This window comes from Xenopus tropicalis, chromosome 2 (genome assembly GCF_000004195.4).
Source record: "Xenopus tropicalis strain Nigerian chromosome 2, UCB_Xtro_10.0, whole genome shotgun sequence".
Lineage (NCBI taxonomy): Eukaryota > Metazoa > Chordata > Amphibia > Anura > Pipidae > Xenopus > Xenopus tropicalis.
In genome coordinates, this window is record NC_030678.2 from 56,682,584 (window position 1) to 56,706,654 (window position 24,071).

General features: G+C 39.6%; 1 protein-coding gene across 2 annotated transcripts; it reads right to left on the reverse strand.

Annotated features, from left to right (window-relative positions):
* Positions 1–10: 10 nt before the first annotated feature.
* On the reverse strand, positions 11–17,978 carry ddx3x (DEAD-box helicase 3 X-linked). 2 transcript variants are annotated; one of them, XM_012956656.3, is made up of 19 exons: positions 17,678–17,978; positions 12,317–12,371; positions 12,157–12,207; positions 11,892–11,963; positions 11,214–11,342; positions 9,371–9,500; positions 8,642–8,800; positions 8,465–8,564; positions 8,248–8,383; positions 7,774–7,859; positions 6,242–6,340; positions 4,958–5,118; positions 4,736–4,880; positions 4,383–4,527; positions 4,117–4,298; positions 3,887–4,004; positions 2,849–3,002; positions 2,585–2,706; positions 11–2,490 (listed from the first exon to the last, which is right to left on the reverse strand). In XM_012956656.3, exons 1-19 carry the CDS (start codon positions 17,720–17,722, stop codon positions 2,408–2,410), a joined length of 2,172 nt encoding a protein of 723 aa, XP_012812110.1. In that variant the 5' UTR covers positions 17,723–17,978; the 3' UTR covers positions 11–2,407. The 2 variants fall into 2 exon arrangements, with proteins under 2 accessions (XP_012812110.1, NP_989196.1); NM_203865.1 differs by lacking the exon at positions 11,892–11,963 and having other exon boundaries at positions 2,008–2,490; positions 17,678–17,954.
* Positions 17,979–24,071: the final 6,093 nt, after the last annotated feature.

Sequence of the window (24,071 nt, forward strand, 5' to 3'; positions counted from 1 at the left end):
TGACTCAATGTTTTGCTGTTCAACTTTTATTTTAATAAAATCAGTAATGCACAGCACATGCAGTGCTAAGCATCTAAACTAGTACAATAAGCATCGACTAAACTAGAGCGACTTGAGAGTCAATCTTGACATTTAGCAAGTTTGAATCCATTCATTGCATATTTTATTTATTTTTTTGTTTAAACCTTATCTTGTTAAAAGATATTGCTGCCAAAATTACTTGCTAATATGTAATCATTGAAAACAAGTCACTGATTATACCAGTATGACAAGATAACCACATGTTGAGGATTGCAATGTGCCAGACATTCACTGAAATAAAAATATATCACACAACTAAACAAAACTCACGCAACAAACATCTGAGAATCTGGACACTTCATGTCTGTTTTTGAAGTGTTGCAATATCTTAAGACAAGTGTATCAAAACCTTGGCATGTTCAATTTTAATTTGCCAATTTAATTTCAATTACACCAGAAAGTTACGGCTGCACAGCCAATACTGGGTCTGCTTATTTTGACTTAAGAGTTTAATATGACTTAACATTAAAAGCTCACGCTACCCCGAAATATATAATTTCACGCATACGTTGACATTCAACATTCAAGTGCCAGTGTTTTTGTACTGTCTTTTGGTCAAGTTTCTTTAAACTTTCAAAGAATCACTTAGGCTTACAAAAATAAATATTTGTCAAAATGTTCAATAAATATTACACAAAACTAGCAGCAAAAAGTATCTAGAAATCCATTGTGTGCAAAATAGTTTCCTTCCCAAGCTACCATACCCATGGTCCCAAATTTTTAATCTCATTCCTGCCCTACACTCCTAGCAGTGTCTTTCTATCTCAGAGACAAAATAAGATTTGAGGTTAAGGACACGCACACAAGACTTGTATAAAAATTCTCTGAATGTGCAATAAAAGAAGTTTGTATAAAGTTATGGGCAAAATGTACAAGGGCCACATCTATTTTTAAATAGCACCATAACAAAATGACCTCAATACTGTCAAAGTGCACCTACAAAAAAGTTTTAGAGCAAGGCACAATACACTTAAAATCTATTGCACTGTAGATTTTTGCCTTTACATGCCACTGAAGTTTAAAAATTCAACCCCAAACTATGCTAAATTTCACGTGGCAGAGGCATCTTATAGGTGGGAATTAGTCTTTGGCCAGATTTAGCATCGACATACTAAATACAATGGAAACCTATGCAACTAAAACTGGCTAAACTGCACACCATTAGCAGATTTGACACCTTGTGCAGTTATGTACATTTTCCACTGTGGATCTTAAGATTTCAATTTACTCTTCAGGAGCCATGTTAGAAAGTCTACTGTAAGCCAAGTATGTTTAAACCTCTCAACGCAGCTTGAACAGAGTAATGTGAATCTGCATTAAAAATAAAGCCTGCTGCTTAAATCTTCCTGTTCATATCCTCTTGACCAAAAAACATTAACACTAGCATGCGTTTAGACCAAAATCAGCCAGGCCTGTCACAGAACCACACACTGCTGTGGTCAGCCATTCTGCTATATCTTCAGGACAGGCATATGTCAATTTATAGATGATACCTCCTAAAAACTATTTAAAGTTTCAGATTGTTAAACGTTTCCTGTAAAGATCGGCCCTTATTTGGCAAACTCACAAGTTACTGATCTGCCTTAACATTGTTAAAGGAATTGCCGTATTCACTTGCATTCTCTGAAAACAGTGCTTAACATGTATGATTGACATTCATACACCTTAGTGATTGGAATGGCTTAATAAAGAGACTTCTGGTTTGAGTACCTTTTCCAGGATAGAGTGAGCAAATCAGAACTTAACTTGGTACAGTGTTCCACATTAGAAATGATTTCTTCCGATATGCTTCAAGGTGTTTTGCCTCAAATTGGCAAGTCAACAGAAGCCCTAATGCAGGGTTACTGCACAAGTTTTTCCTTGTAATATTAATGCATGGATGAAGAGATTCCTGTTTTTGAGTTGTATCACACCTGTGTGCCAAGGTTTGATTTCGCCCAAGTTCAATAAATTTATTTTGTCTCAACAATTTATACCTTGAGCAATACTGAGCCAACAGGACATCAAAATAAAAAGTTGTCTAAAGTTAAAGGCACAGTACATTAACAAACAAATTATCCTCAGTCAAAATAAATGCAGTTGTTGGGAGGGGGTGGATCTGGGTTTTAATCCAACACTACAGCAATGAAATCTTCAACACCTTCAGAGTAGGGCTTGTTTCTATTGTTTGCTTTCTTTGTGGCCCAGAGCTCCCTTGAAAAGAAAATTCAGTGGAGAATCACAGCTGGTAATGTACAAGTTCTTGAAGCTACACAAGGTATAGTCTGGCTAAGTTACATGTGGTTTCCATATTAGCTTGTTTAAGTCATTTCAGCTGCAGACTGGCTTAGTTGCCCCACCAGTCAACCTGGGAGCTGCCCCCGTAGTTGCCTCCATACCCGTCACTGTTATAGAAGCCACCATAGCCGCCTGCAGAAACAAATAGTAATGGAAAACCGTGAGCATTTCATGGATTTTTAGCCCATGTACACAATTAGCAATATCGCCCCTTAGCTTTATTTACCTCCAAACCCCCGGCTGCCTCCATGACCACTGCTTCGGCCGCCGCGGCTGCTGCCGCCAAAGCCGCTACTTGCACCGCTACTTTGACGATAGTCTCTAGCACCAAATCCACCACTGAAGCGACTAAAAGAAAAAAAAGGCATTAAAATATGAAAAAAATCATGCCCACAATTCCAGTTTAACTATGCAAATAACTTTTAAAGCCAATTACTTTTAAGATTTGCTCCAATATCTAAGCTACACAGGCTCCAAGATAGCCACCTACCTCTTTGAACGACCACGAGTGCTACTCTTGTGATGCTGTTCATAAGCCATGTTCTCCAACCAAGAAGGAACCTCCTGTTTGGCTTCCACCAGCAGATCCAGCAAATCTTTTGTTATGTTTATGTTCTTTTCATTGAAAAAAGATGTTGCAAGACCTTTAATACAAAAAAAAAAAAAAATTAAAATAGTTGCCCAAATTGAAGGTTTCCCAGTAAAGGGCGCATCTGTGTAAATGCAGGTTTCAGCAAAGTCATGGTGCACAAGTCACTGAAAAATACTATGAAATACAAAATAGCCAAATGAGACTTTACATGCCCAATCCCAGCTAGTCACATAAAAATGCCTTCTAACACTCAATCACTAAATGCATTCTGCATGCAGAGTTTAAATGAATCTGGAAGGCAAGGTATTTTCACCCATTAGAGCTAACTGTCTTTAAAGATCTGACTCCTGCATGGACAAAAAAAAAACCTTCAGATAGGGCAAAAAAAAAAAAAAAAAAAAAACTCTAAAACTGTTTAACGGATTTAGAAAATTCTAATTCCCATGAAATAAAGATTAAAAATGTTTTGATGGCTCTCCTTTAAGGATTAAACTAGGATATGCAGTGCTATATGTATTTGCAGTACATATGAACATACACACATGGGCACCTATGCAGAATCTCAGACATTGAAAAAAACTACCAGTCAATCTCATTTATTTAACTCCATCGCTACATGCAGTTATTACATAGGGTAAGGCGAAGCACCACTAGGCCTCCAAATTTACTTTAGATTCAGAACTGCAACACTCACTGAACACAAGTTTTTCCTTATGCGCCTACTCTATTTTTTGTTCTTTTTCTGTATAATGTCAATTGTCTACTCAACACAATCGCCATGTTCCCAAGCTACTGAAGAGGAGCTTCACCTTGAACAGTTTAGCATGACTATACTAGAATCAGCAATTGTGAAAAAACTTCTAACACTGCTGTGGCTAATGCAGATTTCTTAAACTACCAATACTCTCAAAAAACTTTGGCTTTACTAGGACATACCAAGATTCCCTACACGTCCAGTACGACCAATACGATGCACATATTCTTCAATGTCACTTGGTAGATCAAAGTTTATGACATGCTTTACATTTGAAATGTCAAGACCTCTAGCTGCTACCTGCATTGAGTAAGAGGGGGAGGGGAAAATAAAAAGAAAAAAAGTTACAAATCGGGGGGGGGGGGAATAAAAACAAAACAAAAAAAACCCCAAAAGTTACAGGACAACTTACAGCAGTGGCAACAAGGATTGGGCTTTTTCCTGACCGGAACTGGTGAAGTGCTTCTTCTCTGTCTCTCTGAGACCTGTCTCCATGGATGCTTGTACAGGCATAACCCTCATGATACAAGAAATCTTCAAGTGCATCTGCACCCTTTTTGGTCTCCACAAAGACTAGAGTTAAGGAATCTTTTCCTTAAAAACAGATACAAAAAGCGTAAACATTAAGTAAGGAAGTAAAGCACCATTAGTCATCGACTTTAGAATTTTAAAACTTACCTGTTGCATTGAGGAGGTCAAGCAAAAATGAACGTTTGTCCATCTCCTCGACCCAAACAACTTTTTGAGTTATATTTTCTGAAGTGGAACCAACTCTACCAACTGCCAAGAAGATATATTCATCCAAAAAATCCCGAGCAAGTATCTACAAAATAAGAATGTTATACATAAAAGCTGTACTTATTATATAAATGTAGAAATGTCAATACTATCATATAGCTTGTAATAAATTGCCAATTATAAAGTTCAGCAAGTGCTTTGGCCAACTCATGAGGCTGTAGTGAGTTACAACAAAGTACAGTCCAGCACAGGCAAACTCCCAACTCCCACCAAAAAAAATAAAATATGAATACCTGAATCTCTTTGGGGAAAGTGGCGCTAAACATCATAGTCTGCCTTACACCTTTTGGTGGCATAGTGTCTTGTTCGACAATACGACGAATTTGAGGCTCAAAACCCATGTCAAGCATTCTGTCTGCTTCATCTAGTACTAGATAACTTTAAAGAGAAAATATAAATTAAATTACACGGAAGAAGATTTGAATGCTTTAAGATAGCAAAGGCTTTTGACGTACTTGCAAAAGTCCAAGCCAATCTTTCCCCTTTCCATCATATCAACAAGGCGCCCAGGAGTAGCAACAAGTAGATGACAACCACGTTCCAGATCTCGTATCTGCTGGCCAATATCAGCCCCACCATAGACTACACATGGGCGAACTCTAGACCTGTATGCAAACTGAAGGAGGTACACGAGTCAGAGCCAGCAGTGCAAAGGAGCAATAAATACAGCTTTTAAATTTACATTAACGTTAACTTTGAAAGACTTAAAGAAAAAAAAAAAAAAATTATATATATATATATATATATATATATAAAAAAACCACACACCACAAATATACTAATCCATAAGGTAGCTGTGATCATAGCCCTAAACAAGGCAAAATATGCAAACTGTTCTATAGTCTAACAGGGGTAGGGAACCTATGGCTTGGGAGCCAGATGTGGCTCTTTTGATTGCTGCATCTGGCACACTGCCAAATCTTTAATAAAAATGAGAATGGGGGCATGGCCTACGCTCGGTGGATAGAAGGCGCGTTCTAAACCTTAGAACACGTCTATCTGTCTAGCACAGGCCACGCCCTCCTCCGCATCGCATCCGGCATCCTTGGCACCCACCTTACCTTGCACCTGCACTCGGCGGTTAGAAGATGTGTTCTAAGACTTAGAACATGTCTATTCGCCGAGCGCAGGCCACGCCCTCCTCTGCATCACATCCGGCATCCTTGGGACCCACCCTACCTTGCCCCGCAGCATTCGCGCCCATACATATTATATGGCTCTCACGGAATTACATTTTAAAATATGGGGTGTTTATGGCTCTCTCACCCAAAAAGGTTCCTGACCCCTGGTCTAAAAGTTGACATGTACATCAAAAGTTAAATTATTTTAGGATTAGAAAAATGCATGCCTTATCCATTAAAAGGTCAAGAACTGCAGAATTGGACCATCCAACAGCTCATGCTGATCTGGTTATATTTACTAAAATAATTAGTATCTATATAATAGTTTTTTGACCCAGAAATGTTGCACACAGCCTGTTTAAAAATAAACTTGGCTCTGTCTTGCATAATGTATTATTTTCTTGCCCAATGTAAATTCGTTCACCTCCAAATGGTGCATCAGTTGCTTAAGATCAGTTATAGGGTAAAAAGCATGATATGAAACAAGGAAGTGGTATAAAGGGGATACCTTTTTGCCCAACAGGCTATGATACCAAGATTAGAGAACATTCCAATAAACTGATAACTCATTTTTAATTTGATCACACCCAGTCAAAGAAAAAAAAAAAAAAAAATCACCTTTCTAGCCTCTTCATAGATTTGTACTGCTAGCTCTCTGGTAGGTGCCAAAACAAGAGAAAGTGGAAACTGTTTGCGTCTACCATATCTTCCATTTTCCTGAAAAGGTATTGAAATAAGGTTTATATAGACAATTAATGCAAAAAGTTCAAACATTATATACAGTTTAATCACAGTTATCAATACAGTTTTACAAACCAAATATGCATGCTTATGAAACTAGAAAGTTCTAAGACAGCTTGCAGCCTCTTCAGGGCCAACTGCAGTGAGAACCACTATTTAACCCACTCTAAAGCACTTACCTGCTGCTTAAAGGAACAGTAACATCAAAAAAGTGTTTTAAAGTAATTAAAATATAATGTGCTGTTGCTCTGCAAAAAACTGGTGTTTTTGCTACAGAAAAGCTACCATATAAATAAGCTGCTGTGTAGCCATGGGGGCAGCCATTCAAGCTGGAGAAAAGGCACAGGTTACATAGCAGATAACTAGTAGATAAGCCCCATATAATGGGGGTTTATCTGTTATCTGCTAAGTAACCTGTGCCTTTTCTCCTTTGAATGGCTGCCCCCATAGCTACACAGCAGCTTACTTAGACTACTATAGTTTATATGAGGCAAACACCAGTTGTAGCAATGCAGGGCAACAGTACATTATATTGTAATTACTTTTATACACTTTCATTTTTTGGTGTTACTGTTCCTTTAAAGCACCCATGCACAAATTGCTTGGTCAAACTTAGTCTATTTTTAGCAGCTGTTAGAACAGTTATCTGCAGAGAAAGTGAATGCTGGTGCACAGTTTCGGTCACAGTAATATTATATAAAACGACTGTTAGAGTAGGTTGGTACTAAAGATCAAATTCTATGTCAAAAGGTACACAGAAGCCTTAAAGGACATGTAAAGCCTACATTTGCCTACAATGTATATCAGTTGGGCATGCCTCCCCCACCCATTTGTACTGCATATATCTCCTCCACTTGCCAGCACCATCATTCCACACCATTTTCCTAAAGCAAATCGCAGCTTTCACCTGGTGGCCATTTTTCCTCTGATACATAATTGGATACACATTTAACTCTGCAAACAGCATACACACACCCTTATTCAGCATACATTTTATGGCAGAACTGTCTTTTATCAAAGTTCTGCTTTGTTCAAGCTGAGCTCAGGTTAGGAGAAAAAAAATTGAAGCAGACAGCTAGAGCAAAGTTTATATGGGAACCAGCAATGCCATCTCTTTACTGGCTGCTAGACTGGGGGACATGTTTAATAATCTGAGCTTAGAACAACTGAGCATGCCCACAAGCCAACAGCCAAAGCAAATTCCTGAGGGAGGGGGCTGAGTGGGTTACAAGAGGAGAAGCAAATCTAAGTGATTAAGGCAGGTATTAAAAAAATCTTTCAAGAGGCTGTGTGGGGTTTACATGCCCTTTAAACTACCTATTGGTGTACTAAATCTGTACTGCATGTAGTCATTCCTTTGCCAAAACTAAATACCATAATGACCGACCATAACTTCAGAAACAGAATACCTTTAAGTGCTTCATTGCATCACCAGGCCCATCGGCATAGATCTGACTTAATATGGGTAGAAGAAAGGCTGCAGTTTTCCCAGATCCTAAAAAAAAAAAAAAAAAAAATCTATTTACAACAGAGTACTTTTCAAGAAAAAGTGAAGACATTAGAGCAGAAACAGGACTGCAGTTCAACTGAAGGAAGCGCCAATTTGCATAACAAAGGGACAGATCACTTGCATTTTGGTGGTTTTAGAGGTTTTTTGTTTTTTTTTTTTAACCATGACTAAACTTATTTCTATGAAGTGTGTAAGCATTAGAAATATTCAAACTGGAAAAAACCAACTACTTTCAAACAATATCTGAAGTTCAAGGTGGTTTTACCTCACAGCATCACATTAGTCGCAGCAACTTCCATCTACAACATTGTGTGTGTTGTATTACAAATATATCCCTTTCATGCCAGAATCCCAACTCACAGGACAGAATTACCTGTCTGAGCACATGCCATCAAGTCTCTCTTCTCAATAATAATTGGAATTGCATGTTTCTGCACTGGAGTTGGTCGTGTGTAACGGCTTAGCTGAATGTTTCCCATGATAATTTCACCCATAGTAACATCTTGAAACTGAGTGGAAGAAGAGGCAAAGTGTTACGCTATTACCCACCAAAAAAAAAAAAAAAAAACCCACTGCATTAAAGTACATACACTTTCTATATGCGGGGGGCAATTGTTGCCTGTTGCTTCAACTGGAATGTCATCATACTTCTCAAAATTAATGCCAGTGTTGCTCCCAGAGAAAAGTTCCCTTAAAATATATATATAAAATTAGTAAGGTTTGGCAAATCAGTCAAAAAAAAAAAAAAGCCAAAAACACTAACTTACTGTTCTACACGGTCATTTGGAGCTAAAGGTTTTGACCAGTCATCCTCATCATTTCTTTCATCTGACCAACGGCTGTTGCCTCTGTCAAATCTACCAAAGCCACTTCTATCACCTCTGTTAGCCATTCCATCATAGCCGTCTGGTCGACGGTCATCCGGTCTAAAACCAAAAGTCAAAGATCAGAAGTTGTTGCAGGATATAGCATCAAGGACAATATATAACATACTGAATGGGGGACAGCCAACTTTCACTGATCTCCACAACCCATTTTATCTCTATTTTCATCTGTTTCTAATATCAGCACTTAGCATGTCATCTTTGTTTATTACTATAATTACCTGTACAGTCTATAAAACGTACATATACCATACTAAACTATGAATACTGTAGGAAAAAACAAAAATACAGCCAGTTTGGGCTGTAAATGCGGCCAGTATACAGACATTCTCCTCTTTGCACTACAGTATAGAAGTTCTTACCTGAGATGGTTTACCAGCTTAAGCTGTAGTGGCCAAGGTGCGAGTTCAGAACACAGAACTACCCTTTTTTTGGGAGAGGAAAGGTTTACACGCTTGTGTATAAATAAAAGGTAGAGTTTAAAGTTACTAATCATGTAAACGCCGTACAAATTGCATGAACAAAACATACAGGCTGTTACATGTAAGTAAAAACTACTAACATTTTAATGTTCAGTTACTTATTAGAATACCAAGTGTTGTAAATGCTCACCTTCTGGATCCACTTCCTCCTCTATCATTAAATAAGCTTGGTTTTCCTCGCTCACCACGGGAGCCAAAACTGCTATATGCATCTTTGTCTCTGCCTGAATTCCACCCAGAATTCTCTCTATCATAAAAGCCTAACAAAAAAACAAAAACACACCATAGAATTTAAAGATGTCCAAAAGATGAGCACAGCTTTATTCAACTTTTAAAAAGCACTACCAATATTATATATTAAATTAGTAACAGCAAACCATTACAGCTGCTTCTGTGACATAATATACTAAGGCAATAAAATGCATTTTGAAAGACTACAGACTGAAACAACCTTAGCACTGTAACAACTATTTCTAATATGGGAGTGTCACTGCACAAAGGTTAGACAAAAAGTAAGCCCTCTTTACATAGAGACAATGATTGTAATGATTTGTAACAAATTAACTTGCAGTATATAGGGCTCTGCAGCCAGTTCTAAACACTGAATCTAAATATATACTGTTTTAATTAAAGCCTGTGCCAGACCTGGTTTAGAACCTATGATTAAGTGCTAGGTAAGCATGAAACGCATTAGGCCATGTTTGTAGGGGGTTACTTGTTTTTTTTGTTATGTTTTTAATGTATCAAAATTTGTTATATTTTTAAGTGGCTTTCTTTGAGACTTTTCATAGACCTGGTTTAGAGCCACAGCAGCTTGCAGGAGTGATAGACTTCTGTTGGCTATCAGCATTTAAATGCTGGTTAATTCTGCCAACAGCTATAGTCTTGCCATTGTCAGCCTTTCTGGCCACAAGCACCTCTAAGATGCTAATCTCCTTGCATAGCCCTTGAAGTACAACAGTGAGGTGAGTGAAAGCAGCAGTGATGACAGGATTTCAGTTTGCCTGTTTGGGTTGGTCATTCCTTTAAGATTTACAGAAAACCTAGAAGTGTTTACAGAAAAAAAGCTAGAAGTGTACTAGCCTTTACTAACTAGCTGCATACACTTGTGTTCAGATAAAAAGTTTTTATATCTTGATTTTGACAGTTAATATCGATACCAAGGGTTAATGTTATGCAAACTGCAAATAAGAACTTTCTGAAAGTTATCCAAAGATTTTTCTATAGAGCCATTTGATCATTTTAACTTAGAAGTCCATCTTAGAAAATGCAACTTACTGGGATATCTTGATAAGTCACTGGCAGAGGCACAGAGCGGAACAGCAGTTTCTCAGCCCCATTGACAGGCACGGCCCTGCCCTGCATGGAGCTACTGAGTGGATATTGGCACTGCATGGTGAAAAATTAGCTCAGTGCAGATCCACACAGGCTGACACCATGTCTGTCAAAGGGGCTACAGAGTGGATAACAGTGTATTGGCTTTCCTCCACTTGCATACATAACACAGGAAAGCAGATGATCCAAAGAGCAGGGGCACACTGAGTGGGACAGCCAGCACCCCTATCTGTAGATAGAATTCTAGTGTGCATAATCTTCCTGCACAACAGAAGTCTGCTTCTCTGTAAATCTAGAGGAGATTGTTTAAATAAAGCTCCGTATCTCTTGTAAAATTAATGTAGCTATTAAGGGAAGGATAGGATAAGTGTAAAAGCAAAAAAAAAATAAAAAAATTACTGTTACAACTATATAAAATGTTTTAGACAGTGTATTTGGAGCCTTAACTTCTATTTTACCCATATTCAGTTATGCATTAGAACATGCATGAATTATACATCAGAACTAAACCACTAATTATAGGCATTTACTATTTAAGTAAATGGGGTGGGCATATCTACACATAAGCCTATTGATGGCAAAATTTCATATATTTTATAAATATTTTACAAAAACTGTCAGTTACAAGTTACAAATACCTCTGTCAGTTCGTCCAGAACCACGATTTCCATAGCCACTTCGATCATAACCATTCATGCGACTGTCACGGTCATCGTTTGTACCATTAACGTAGCCATTCCCGCCACGGCCAGCGTCCCAGTTGGCGTCTTAAAAGGCAAAAACAACCCACACCATTAGCAACAGACTTACAAGAAAATTATTTTAGTATTAACATGACCAAGTGTGACAAACTAGTTTCTAAAAGCAAGCTAAAGCAAGCTGACAAAATTCAGAGTAATGCATGTTACATGCACATTATTGCTTATTAAATTATAGTGTTGATTCTGACAAGTGATCTACAGTAAGTCATTATCAGAACAAATCTTTGGTTCACAAACTGTTCTCCATCTAGCTTCATAGAAAGCAGGAAAAGCTCTACAGTTCATGAAAAACCTGCATTTTGTCAACCCACCATTTTTTTATTTTTTTTTTTAACTAGAGAAGTAAAATGCAGGTTAGAAAGCTACACCACTACTTTTGATTATCAATTTATTATCTATGAAGCCAAGTTGAAACAGTGATTTTAAACAGTGTGTTCAAAGTGGAGGATTTGGAGCAGTTAAATTAGAGTTCCACGGCAATTCACAAGCAGCTCAATGGCTAGCTTATGCAGGCCAAGCTATTTGCAGCCAACACACCAAGCCAGTTAATCGTACCAGTTCTTTGGGACCACCAATCACCGTATCCCTTATACACATCTACTGCTGGGTATTGACACCTTGGATAACCTACATGACAATAAATCTTTCAGTACAAAATTCACCAATTTCTCTTTCAAGACTGGTAAAAAAAATTTAATTTATTTTACACAGGCATTATGAATAGAGGAATTTCCCATAATGATATATGCTGTAATGTATGGACGTCACTGAAAGTATTTTAAGCAAAGTGGGAAAAAAAAAACCAAAAAAACCCACTAACCTTGCCTTGAGGCTTCTTTGTTTCTCAAATGTGGAGGGATATAACGTCCTTCTAAAACAGAATATATAAAAACAGACATAAGTATGAAATATTATTTTTACTTAACATGGCAAAACCTGCTCCCCAACACCCAAATAAAACCAATAACTCTGCTACTTACTTGTTGCAGAACCACCACTTTGGGCATCAGCTGAATTCAAATCTAGGCCAGCAAACTGCAAAAAGGAGGAAAAGCTCATGAGATGTTTTAAAATCAATTCTTAAATGCATGCATTTATTGGAAAATTGCTAAAAGTATTACACACAAATTCTACTATTCGCATTTAAGGAGAGTGAAAACTGTCATATGCATCCTCTTGAAATTTAACTTCTGTAATGCTGAAACAAAATTGAGCACTCTTTTGTAGCAAATGTTGATAGAGCTGTAGAAACTAAAAAGCAAAACCTGGGTGCAGTGCAGGCTAGATATAAGTAGTAATTGACTGTTCACCAGCTGCTTAAAATTTTACAATTCTCCTGGTGAGACATCTACTGGCTACATGTAGCACTACATGTAAAGCTCTCAAGAAATTAAGACAAAATGGAGGCTGATGAGAAGTGAATACCATTAGCTGCAGATCTGTTTGGACACCAGCACTATGCATTACTACTTGAGGCAATACAGGGCAGATGTCAGCTGCCGACTTAGGTCCTCAAGACAGAGCTTATCTGCCCATATATGGAGTCCTCCAAAAGGCCCACCGGCAGGTATCTGGCCAAAAATTGGCCAGATGTCAGTCGTACAGGATTGGCTTGTGGGATCAGGGACTGCATTCAGCTCATTAATGTGGTCCTTGCTCTGACCATTCCTATTCCAGTCACTGAAACATGATTGTTTGGCCCTAGTGCCAAACAATCACATTAACACGACACTGCTCATCCAAGGTGGGCATATCTGTGCAAGATCTGCTTATTTGGCAACCTTGCCAAACGAGCAAATAAAGTTGTGTGTATTAAAGTGGCATGACACAGGGAATAATTATTGAACAGGCTTACTGAAATGTATTTAATACTTAGAAAAGCCTTTGTTGATAATGACAGCTGCAAGCCTCCTGTATCGAGAAACTAGTCACATGCATTGCTCAGGTGTGATTTTGGCCCATTCTTCCACACAAACTTAAAATCTTGAAGGTTCCAGGGCCTCTTCTGTGAACTCTGATCTTCAGTACTTTCCATAGATTATTTGTTTTGATTTCTTTACAAGTGTGGATTACTTGGGTTGTGACCAACATCCGGTGTAAATTTCATGTCAGTAGCCCCATTAGAAATATATTTACTAAAAAAAATATTGACATGTTCAATACTTATTATCCCTGCTGTAAGCAGTTCAGAAGAGGTCACGTATGCCACTACTCTAACATTAATAAGCTACAAGTTATTTTAAACAACCTGTGGAAACTTAGCAGGATTTGACTGCGAAAACTTAAAGAGCACCTCTGACCCCTATCCAGTTTCCTCCACCAGAGGTGCAAGCTAACAGTGCCCACACTTCTGTTGGGGGAAACAAGTTTAAAACAAAACCCAATTGTTTCCCCTATCTGGAGTGTGGGCTCTATTATCCAGCACCTCTGGAGGGGGAAATATAGGGATGATAGTTACCCTTTATAGAGTGAACACACGAGTTTATGCAAAAGACAATCGCCATTCCAGTTATATCCCAAATACATGATGTACTAGCAAGTAAAAACAATTGATCTATAGTGTTTTAATATCTGCACACTACTAATATCCAGGAAAGAAACTATAGTTTAAGGAAATATGCACCCCATTGCTTTTTATGGAGAAAGAGCAAAAACTTAAAAGCTCAGTTTGAAGACCAGGTAGAATTAGGTGTGCGGGGAAGAAGACCAGGATACTTTGCTATCCTACAAAAATACATACACAACCGTTAGGAGTCTGTATGCTATCCCCAGCTCCGCATGGATTTCCTAAGGGTATGCCAGTTTCCTCCCATACGCCAAAAACACAGGTTAATTGGCTCCTGATGAAACAGGCCAAGCGCATTCTGTAAATGCAGTAAGGAACTTTGATTGCTCCACCGGGGCACAAACTCTTGTAAACAAGATACGCAAAGTACTACATTGCAGTTTACATAACTGAGCATTACATATATTTGTAAATATGTAACTACAGTTCATGTTAAAGGGGAACCTTAAATTTTTTTTTTTTATAAAACTAAGGAAGAGGCTGTACATCAAGCGCAGCTATTATTCTGAGAAAACTGCAGTAATCAAATCCCCATGTTAGAGGGTTCAGACAATATTCTGAATGTGCCAAAAGATTTCAGATAAACAAATCCAACCGAGTTCCTCTACAAAGTCTATACAGCTATCTATAATTTTCAACATAACCTCTATTGTTTAAATAGTTACATCTTACCACTAACAGGCCAAGCTGAAACTTTTTTCTCAACATGTTGCTACATTACCAACATTGCCAGTTAAATGCTCCATTTAACAAGCTCCTAACCTGAAGCCTGAGACAGTGTGCAGCTGAGGAAAGTTAATGTTTGTTTACAGAGCACATTATCTTAATGAAATTCTTTATTACCATATTGAAGACAGACAGTGGTACTAGTAGCAGCTACTTGTCATAGCTACAGAAATAGACAATTAGTAAATGATCAACATTTTCTATGTGTTTTATTAGAGGCAATTCTCAGTATTGTCTATGGTAGGGTATTTTCTTTAGTTTAGTAGCTGCTACTAGTAGCTCTGTGTCTTCACCCTCAAGCTGGCCATACACATTCAGATTTTAGTCTTCTTCCAACAAATGTTCAAATATAATGGTTGTACGTTAAAATGCAATGATCTAAAACTATGCTATAATTTCAGTCTGCAGGTTAAAGCCCAGGAAATACAAATCGGGTGGATGTTCTGAGCAGGAAATAGTTGGCAGACACCAACCGTATGAAAGTGACTTCCACTGCAAGTCCCCCAAGGATATCGCCAAATACACAATCCATGCATAGAACTTATAACGCAACCAGTTTTCTAACCTGGCTGAGACTAAATGACCGATCGGCATGGCTCGAAAATTATTGGGACGATAATTCTTAAACCCCAAATCATATGAAGTTAGGTTTTGTACGATTTTATTGGTAAGTGTATGGCCAGCTTTAGACTTTTCTCAAAATACTTTACTCACTATGCCAAAACAACAGAGTGCACTACACTAGTAAGTTGTCAGACAGCAGTAGTAATTCCCAAAGAAAAATAGCTCAGTATAAAAGGCACTTCAGCAACCTGTGTCTCAGGTCTACAGATACTGAGAAGTTGGACTCGATGCCAATAGATATTGTATGTGAAGATGCTGAATGTCATATGCGAAACAAAGATAATAGCAAAATAGAGACATCTTAGCTCCATTTGCAATAGCTTGTTAAATTTCCTTTTAAAAAAATAATTGTTGAGAGTGAATGGGGGGGCTTGTTCCATTTCCAATCATTTATTTCCATTTTAAGCCACCAAAAATAGTACCATTGCAGCACAGTGGATTAGTAGGTAGTGCTTCTGTCTCACATTGCTGGGGACCTGAATCATTCTCCGCTTTTTCTGAAACTCCAAAAACATACAGGCAGGCTAATTGACCTGTTAAACAGGCTGTATGTGACAGGGACTTTAGATTGCAAGCACTTCTGGGGCAGGGACTGATATGAATGATGTAGAAATTCTGTAAAGCATTCCATACATGTATCTGTTATATATAAAAAAAAAAAAAAAAATCCTGACAACCCTGAGTGCAAGCCTGACTAAATTTAGAGAAAAACTCTGTTCTATGTAATGGTGGTTGGCAACAAAACCTAAAAATGCCATTATAGAACCTTGGACACAAGTATGGTTGTGGTCTGCCATAAATTCAAACCATAAAGTGTACATTTTATAAGTTTGGAACTTTAACACTAGGCAAAACAAAGAGGAAACGAATTTCTCTAACAGATAATTTATCTAATTTCTATTTCTAGAGGAGCTGTTTTTTAGGTCCAGGTTTGAAGTTACTCAAACTGTCCTGATTGTTACAAGACTGGCCAAAGTTACATACCAAGTATGGCTGCTGACCCAAACAAACCGACTGTACACATGTAGGACCACTCATACTGTGCCCACCTGATTCAAGGGGTTGGAGACTATGTAGAATATTTTAATGTACCCCCACCTTTACATTTGTCCTAATCACAAAAGAGATGGCATAATATATTTGTCAACATAAAAAATTCCTTTAAATATTGCTGCATTAAAAGAAAATTGCCATATGAAAAATGTAAAGCTAATTCTATGGTCATTAAAATTTCATGTGTAACCAAAAACTAAAATTGTAATGAAGAGCGAACGTTTAATGTCATGTATAGCCTTAGACAAGCTTTAACTTGCTGTTAGTAACTTTAGTAAAACGAGTGAGTGATTTAGACTGCTTCAGTGTCCAGCACATCTGCAAGGCTAGAAAATAAAGCCAAAGGCACCAGTAGGCCCGGGGCACAAGGCCTGGATGCAGCTTAAAGAGAATGCTGACAGTAACGCGCCAATACTATAGAAATAGGACACTATGTTGTATGTGGGTAGCACCATAATCGTGTGGCTTCTAATGTCTAAGAGTGGATGAAAAGCGACTGCAGTTTATAAACATCACTGCGACTGCTGTACGAGCAGAACAATACCTTATCGCTTCCTGCGACTAATGGCGCACCAGGAAAACAAGCTTTCGCCCCCTCCCCTCCTCACAAGGAAAATACTGTACTGCCGGCACCAGCCGCAAAGAAAGCCAAATCCACTAAGGAAATGACAAACGGCATTGTTCAGACTTGCGTGAAGCAAAGGCGGCCATTTCAGAGAAAAACTCGGCTCCGCGTAATGGTGGCCGGCAGGCGCACAAGGAGATTTTTCTAAATGGGAGGGAGCAGCCGACTCCTCCGAATCCCCCTTGTACGCGTCTGCCCTGCCTAATATGCACGGTAAGCAAGAAGGCAGCCATCGGCAAGGCACGTTGTATACTGACCAACCGACCCGTCTAATCTATATTAGAAGCGTCACTAAGCGGCTACCGATCAGCCGGCCTACAACTCCCACCTACCAAGCCTGAAGGTGCGAGATCAGTGTGTATAGGAGCGAGTAAAGGTCTCTGGAGACCAAAGCTTTTAAAATCCTAATCTAGAAAGTGACGCACCGTAAAAGAATTCCCTGAGGTACCGGGACAAAGAGTCATACGCAGCTGCCCGGCCCTAGTGACGCACATGAGCAGCCACCGCCACACGGAAATAAACAGTGAGCGGCACCGGGACTGGGCCTGGTCAGGAGGGGGCAGTAATCAGCCCTATAGCATTACTAGCGCGTATACACCAACCGCAGTGTAATGGAAGTGCGCACGCAGGCGCCTGCCAATAGGACTAGGCCTCCTTTGTCTCCGTTCCACACGGCCATAGCCAGCGCGCAGCAGCCTCCCATTAGAACCACATCATTTCATACACGCTCCGCACTAGCACGCTTACCTGCTGGTCTAGACTGAGGACATTTTCCACGGCCACATGACTCATAACTAAAGGATAAAGAAGGTCGAGCTCCTTTCGTCGGGAATCAGTTATACTGGGTTGTTGAAAGATCGCGACGGATGAATGAGGTTACGGGGAATTGAATCGCCGTGATTGATGCTTGTTGTTACAACAGAACTACAAACATAAAGAAAAGGAAAAAAACAATAAAACTATAATGCGGCTAGACTGTCTTACGCAAAGACAACTAACGCACAGTGCGTACAGTAAGAGAGGCTGCCCCCAACTGAACGCCTGAACTAGCCGGCCCGACCTATTATATACGGAAGCGGCGCCAATGATGTCAACACGCATTTGTTGGCGTAATAGGGGCGGGACCAAGTGGAGGCGCTCCGCCTGGAAGGCGCTGAGAATGGTGCCACGAGGTGTGCGCGTTCCCGATGGGGAGCAGTCCCGACATGTTGGCTGCAGGATAAAAAGAACAGGGAGGTGCAGACATCGTGCGGTGTTACAGTTAAGCACTTGCCTTAATGCTGAGACACCTATAACTAGCTAGGCGTGGGGAATAAGGCTCGGTGTTGACAAACTGCACTGCCAAGTAACTGAAATATAGATGTAAAGTGTACGTTCAGTAAAGGATGTCTTAAAGTGTATGCCGTGTAAAATGGCTTAGGTCTAGCTAGGATTTTCTTATCAAATATCTCTGGCATATACCCAATGATGGCTTCTATTATTCTAAACGTCTCTGTTTTACATTTGTTTAAGAAAGTTTTCATTTAACTACGGTAGTACATCTTGTCCTGGTCATGTTGTGTTTAATTCATTTTTGTAACAAGCTAGATGACTAAAAACAAAAAAATAATTTGAAGATGCAACAGAATGCAACAGTACCAGATATGTATGGTTTAAATGTGTTCGCGCTTTCCAACATATCAGTTAAGTAGGTATGGCCCAGCCATTCAGTACACTACAGGGCTCATTTACGGCCGCATGTGTAGTGGGCAACTTGCGTTTTTCCCTGCGGGCAATACCACATAGAAACCACTTTCATTAAAGGTACTTTCTTCAAAATATGCTCCTTGTTCCTCCCTATAGTTGCACTCAGTACTGCTCAGTCCTTCCTGCCTTCCATTCTGAATCAGGTGCTGCTGTGCCTGTTGACACAGGGGAACCCTGGAGCTACCTCCAGCCCATGCGTCACTGGTTCCCTTTGCACCCTGTGTCAATTGCCGCTGTGCAGATGCACCAAAAGAATAGGGCACACACTGAACTCACACAAACACCATAAATTAAATCATCAAACACCTGTAATAACACCAGACAGGCTTAAAAAATATTCTTACAATTGTGCCTGATTTGCGGTAAAGTGCACATGAAGTTTTGTCCAGTTAGCAAATCTGATGCAGTTGTGGTATTGTGGGAAATAAAACTGTGGTGATTGCACTCTAAATTGCACTGTGCTTAATGCAATTGTGGACCTAAATGAGCCCTTGCATATTAAAGGGGAAATTATATTAAAATTACAAAGTCATCCAAAGAGGTTAGTGGAGTTTTTAAACAGTCTGGGAGTCATAATCTTTTGGAAGTCTCTGTCCAACCTGTGGGTTTTTGCCAGGGTATCCCTGGTGGTAGGTTAAATCTATTGAATACAAAACAATCATCTAATACAATTTTATAGCAAATATAGCATTTTTTAGTCCCCAGAACATAAAAGTCACTTTTGCTAAACTATAATTCCCACATATTGAGGAAGAAGAAAATTCCAGAATATAGGGGAACTGCATAATAAGTTGGTAAAACATTCATAGGGTAGCAAAAATGTGTTATCTCTGGTGGCCCTTCTCTGAGTGCAGAAGCCAGGGTTTTGACTTCATTAACCTCTGCAGGCAGGAAAGAAGGGTGAGGACTCCTGGTCCCTCCCACTATATATATATATCAGTTGGCTCCACCTTCTACCCTCGGTTCTTTGTTTTGCCTCGGAGATGAAAGACAGTTTATTATTCTTTCTTTCTTTTTATTATCATTTTTAATCTACTGCTTTCACAAAGAAGACTCCATGACCTTAATGTAAGCACATACTAAGCCTTCCAGGAAACACTGAGCTGTACTTTAATGAAAATTTGTCTGACCAATCCCGCTAGATGTATACAGACATGGAAAGATTACTAGAGGACGCAGAGCTGCTCAAACAGTAATCCTGGTGCGTGTGAGCCTGGGTGCACAACCATAGAGGCACGCAGAGCTACTTAGTGTGGGGTTGAGGTGTTTCAGCACCCTGCTCTGTGGTGGCTACAACTTGGAGAAAAAGACTCTAAATATCTGCTATTGCACTGTTTAAGGGGCGCTACAGTGTCTAGAGTGTGGTGTTATCCGCGTTAACTATGTCACTTCACAGCGGGCACTTGGTTGGCAGGTAATGCATAAAGTTCGGCACGCGGTAGATTTTTGTGCCACATTTTCAAACACGCAAAAGAAAACAGATATGCTGACGTCACAACATTGAGCCAAGGAACCGCATCGCATAACACAGTCACATTGCACCTTGCTAAAGGCTTTTCAAAGACATGATGCAGACTCTGAAAATAAAGGATAAAACTAGCACATTCCAAAGCAGATAAGCTATTAGGGGTACAAAAAAAATCAAAACCTTTCCAATTTTTAACTCTATAACACAAGTGATAGAGACGGGGCAACCAGAGCGACATGTTGCCCTTACACAGAGATTTTTAAGACCTATCTGGTACCAGATGAACACCAAAAAAATTGTGACAAAGCCCCAAAGATGGATTCAGCTGTCACTCGATTATCCAAACAGACTGCTCTACTGAACAAAGAAGCATCCTTTAAAGGTCAATTAGAGTGACGCACAGAGTCAGTTCTTAAAATGTCTATATTCAGGCAACATCCACAGCTTTTCAACATTGGGCTAAGGAATTGGCATGTCATCCACCTTCCTCACGGTGCCAATTCCAAACGGAAGTTAATAGACTGTCTGCTACACTCTCCTTCCTGACAGGCAGCTATGGATGTGGTCAAGCTAGCTGCTAAAACTACATCCAATGTGGTGGTGGCAAGACACCCTTATGACTGCGACATTGGTCTTTAGATACAGCATCAAAGCTAAGACTACTGTCTCTAAGATTTAAGGGTGAGTCCTTGTTCGGACCCAATTTAAAGCAACTCCTATCCAATGTCAAGGGGGGCAAAAGCACCTTTTTACGTACTAGAAAAAGATCAAAATTTGTCACACCCAGGATTGGCTGGGCTTCACATAGCAGACCTTTTTCTCCTTTCATACAAACACAAGGGCCTTCCCAACAGACCAAACTCCAAGACTTCGCAGATTACCCTGGCACCAACAGGGCCAAAATCAAGAAAAAGCCCACCACCTCTGAAACCACCTCTGCCTGACTGCAACCGACAAACCATCATACACTTTAACGGGGGAGATTACAAGAATTTAACGGGGGAGATTACAAGAATATTCCTGATACTGCAATTCAACTCCAGAACCTAGAGTGTATGCTTGCCACAAGTCCATCAGTTAATCAAATCACCATGACCCAGTCCTTCCTTGCCATGTTGAAGGTTTCAGTAGAGAACAGTCTACACCTGCTCAGCTTCATGGTGTCAGCATTGAAGCTGATCCAATTTGCCAGATTCCATCTACGACACCTGCAACACAACTTTCTGAAACATTGGAACAACCAGGGACAGTCTATTATGGTGGATAAAGCTAGACAACCTCCAGCACAGACGGAGTTGAGTGCACAACGATTAGGAGGTTGTGACCACAGATGCCAGCCTAAAAGGCTGGTGGGAGGTTTACCAAACGCACACCCTGCAATGGACTTGGATCTCAGGAGGAAAGCACTTTACCCATAAACATCCTAGAACTTTGGGCAATTGCTTAGCCTGGAAACTATCCATGGCCAAAGTATACCATAAGCTTTGGAAAACCTTCCTTGCCTGGTGCGACCAACAATACGTCAGTTGAAACAAAGGATCCATGATCCAGGAACTATGATGATAGAATTCCTCACAGCTTCCAAAAATGATTAGTTCTGCGTACATGAACCAGAACAGATCTGTAGAGCAGCCACTTAGGCATCACCCAACACCTTTATAAAGGTACAGTGAGTAGCACTTATGTCTTGCAGCACTGGGGTCCTGAGTTCAATCCCAGCGAGGGCACTATCTGCAAAGAGTTTGTATGTTCTCCCCTTGTCTGCATGGGTTTCTTCCGGGTATTCTGGTGTACTCCCACACTCCAAAAACATACAGGCAGGTTTGTGTGTGTGAATGTGATAGGGACCTTAGACTGTAAGGGGCAGGGACAGATGTAAATGATCTCTGTAAAGTGCTGCTGAAATGTGTCAGTGCTATATAAATAACTAGAAATAAATACACTTTACAAGTTAAATGTTTATGCTTCTCAATTGGCCCTGTTTGGCTGGAAAGTCCTAGCAGGCTGCTATAGCCCAATGGCCATGAACATTATGCTCAGCATACCTACCCAATTAAAGGAACAGCATTTGGATGTCCCCTGACATCTGCACCAACAGGAGGGCCAATAGAAAAAAGGGGATTTTGGACTTACCGGAAAATCCTTTGCTCATAAGCCTGAACTGTCTGTGCAGTAAGTCCCACCCAGGCTGATTTAGTATGGGCACAGGGACCTCACTTCTTGCTGTCTACTCCATCTGTTGTGTCTTGGTCTTCTTTTTGTTGGTACCATATCCACTAACAAAACTAAAGGTAGAAGGTGGAGCTGACTGAAATATACAGTGGGAGGGACCAGGAGTCATCAACTTTCTGTCCTGCCTCCAGAAGTGAATAAAGACAAAACCCTAATGTCTGCACTGACAGTTCAGGCCTACAAGAGAACGATTTTCCTGGTTATTAAAGGAGACATATTGGATAAATGGGAAAACCCCTAACCCTGTAGGCAATTATGAATAATATCCGGTGCTGGTTTCCCTTTGAGCTAAAAATTAATCCTATCTGTAAAAATTTCCTCTTTATTGGAGCTCCCTATAGATCCTATCACTTCTCTGTCCGAGTTTGAAATGAAGAGTGGGCGTGTCCTAACGGTCCCTGCCAGAAGCACAGGAGGGGGAGAGCCAATCACACCCCTGCACTCACACAAGCACAGACAGGCTCCAGTTCTCTATCAGGTCAGCCTAGCTGCTGATTGGTTCCTATCCTACAGTGCAGTGTACGGAGGGCTGCCAGCTCCCCAGAGAATTCAGCCAGCAGGAAGTGGCACAGATGGGTGGGGCTAGTGGGGTTTTGGTTAAATTTCTCAATAAATCAGCAGGAAACACAACTTTTTAAGCACAATCCTTCTATATCTAGAAGAGTATAATTCACTGGTACATTCATCATTTTTAAACCTTTTTCTAAAAACCTTTTTCACAAATAGAAATAATGCATTAGGATCTTCATGGCTGACACTTCAGCCCCTGCATACTTTACATTCTGCATGCATTGCATATGTCGTTAAAACCCCCTAAAAATAATTTGACTTAAGAAAACCTTACATTTTTGTAAAGTATACTTTCTTAAGAGTTTAAAAATCAGTAAATATAATTCTCTACATTAAACTGCAAATCTTTGAATAACATAGAAATTTTTAAAATATCCCTAAGAATTAGCTTAAAACTTGCATTTTTTGGGTAATTGTGTATGACAAAAGCATATAATTGTCAAATCAATGTGAGACATAAGAGACTTCAGAACATGAATAGTGCATTCAAATTGTCATGACTAGCACTTAGGCTCCTGAAAAACACATTGGGGGGAATTCACAAAAGTAGTTATGCTATGGGGCTGATTCATCAAAGTACGAATTTAAATCCCGAAATGGGTAAAATTCGGATTAGATACAATAATTTCTGATGATCGCAAATATCACGAAAATGCTTACAGAAAAATCATGTTAGTCACGATAATATTGTATTGGCGATCCGAAAGTCACAAAATTTTCGTATCCACACGATCTTAAACGGCATGAAAACCTTTCTAACTTTGATCCTTCTGTGCATGTTTTTGGAAGCCTCCCATTGGACTCAATGGCACTCTGCAGCTTCAACCTGGCCCAAGGAAAGTCATGACACACAGCTTGAATGAATCCGAAACTTTCGAACACAGTGCGACAAATACGATATTGTCGCGCTTTTTGTCACGAAGTACGAAAAAGTCACAAAAAAGACGCACAGTTCGAAAACTTTAAAATAATAAGATTTTTTGTATTTGGAAGCGATCATACTTTGATAAATGAGCCCCTAAGACAAAATAAAAGTGGAGATAGATTTGTCGGATTTTTAGTAAATCTGTCGGTGCCATCAAACCCAGTCCCACATCTACATGAGCCATGGGATACGGATTTCAC

Bases quoted from the DNA above. Each gene is read 5' to 3' on its own strand.
- ddx3x (XM_012956656.3), bottom strand. From the start codon at position 17,722: ATGAGTCATGTGGCCGTGGAAAATGTCCTCAGTCTAGACCAGCAG. The intron at 8,801-9,370 runs GTGAGCATTTAC...TTTTGGTTTTAG, and splicing joins GGAGGAAGTGGATCCAGAAG to ACCGGATGACCGTCGACCAG. The intron at 5,119-6,241 runs GTGATTTTTTTT...TACCTCCTTCAG, and splicing joins TCTATGAAGAGGCTAGAAAG to TTTGCATACAGGTCTAGAGT.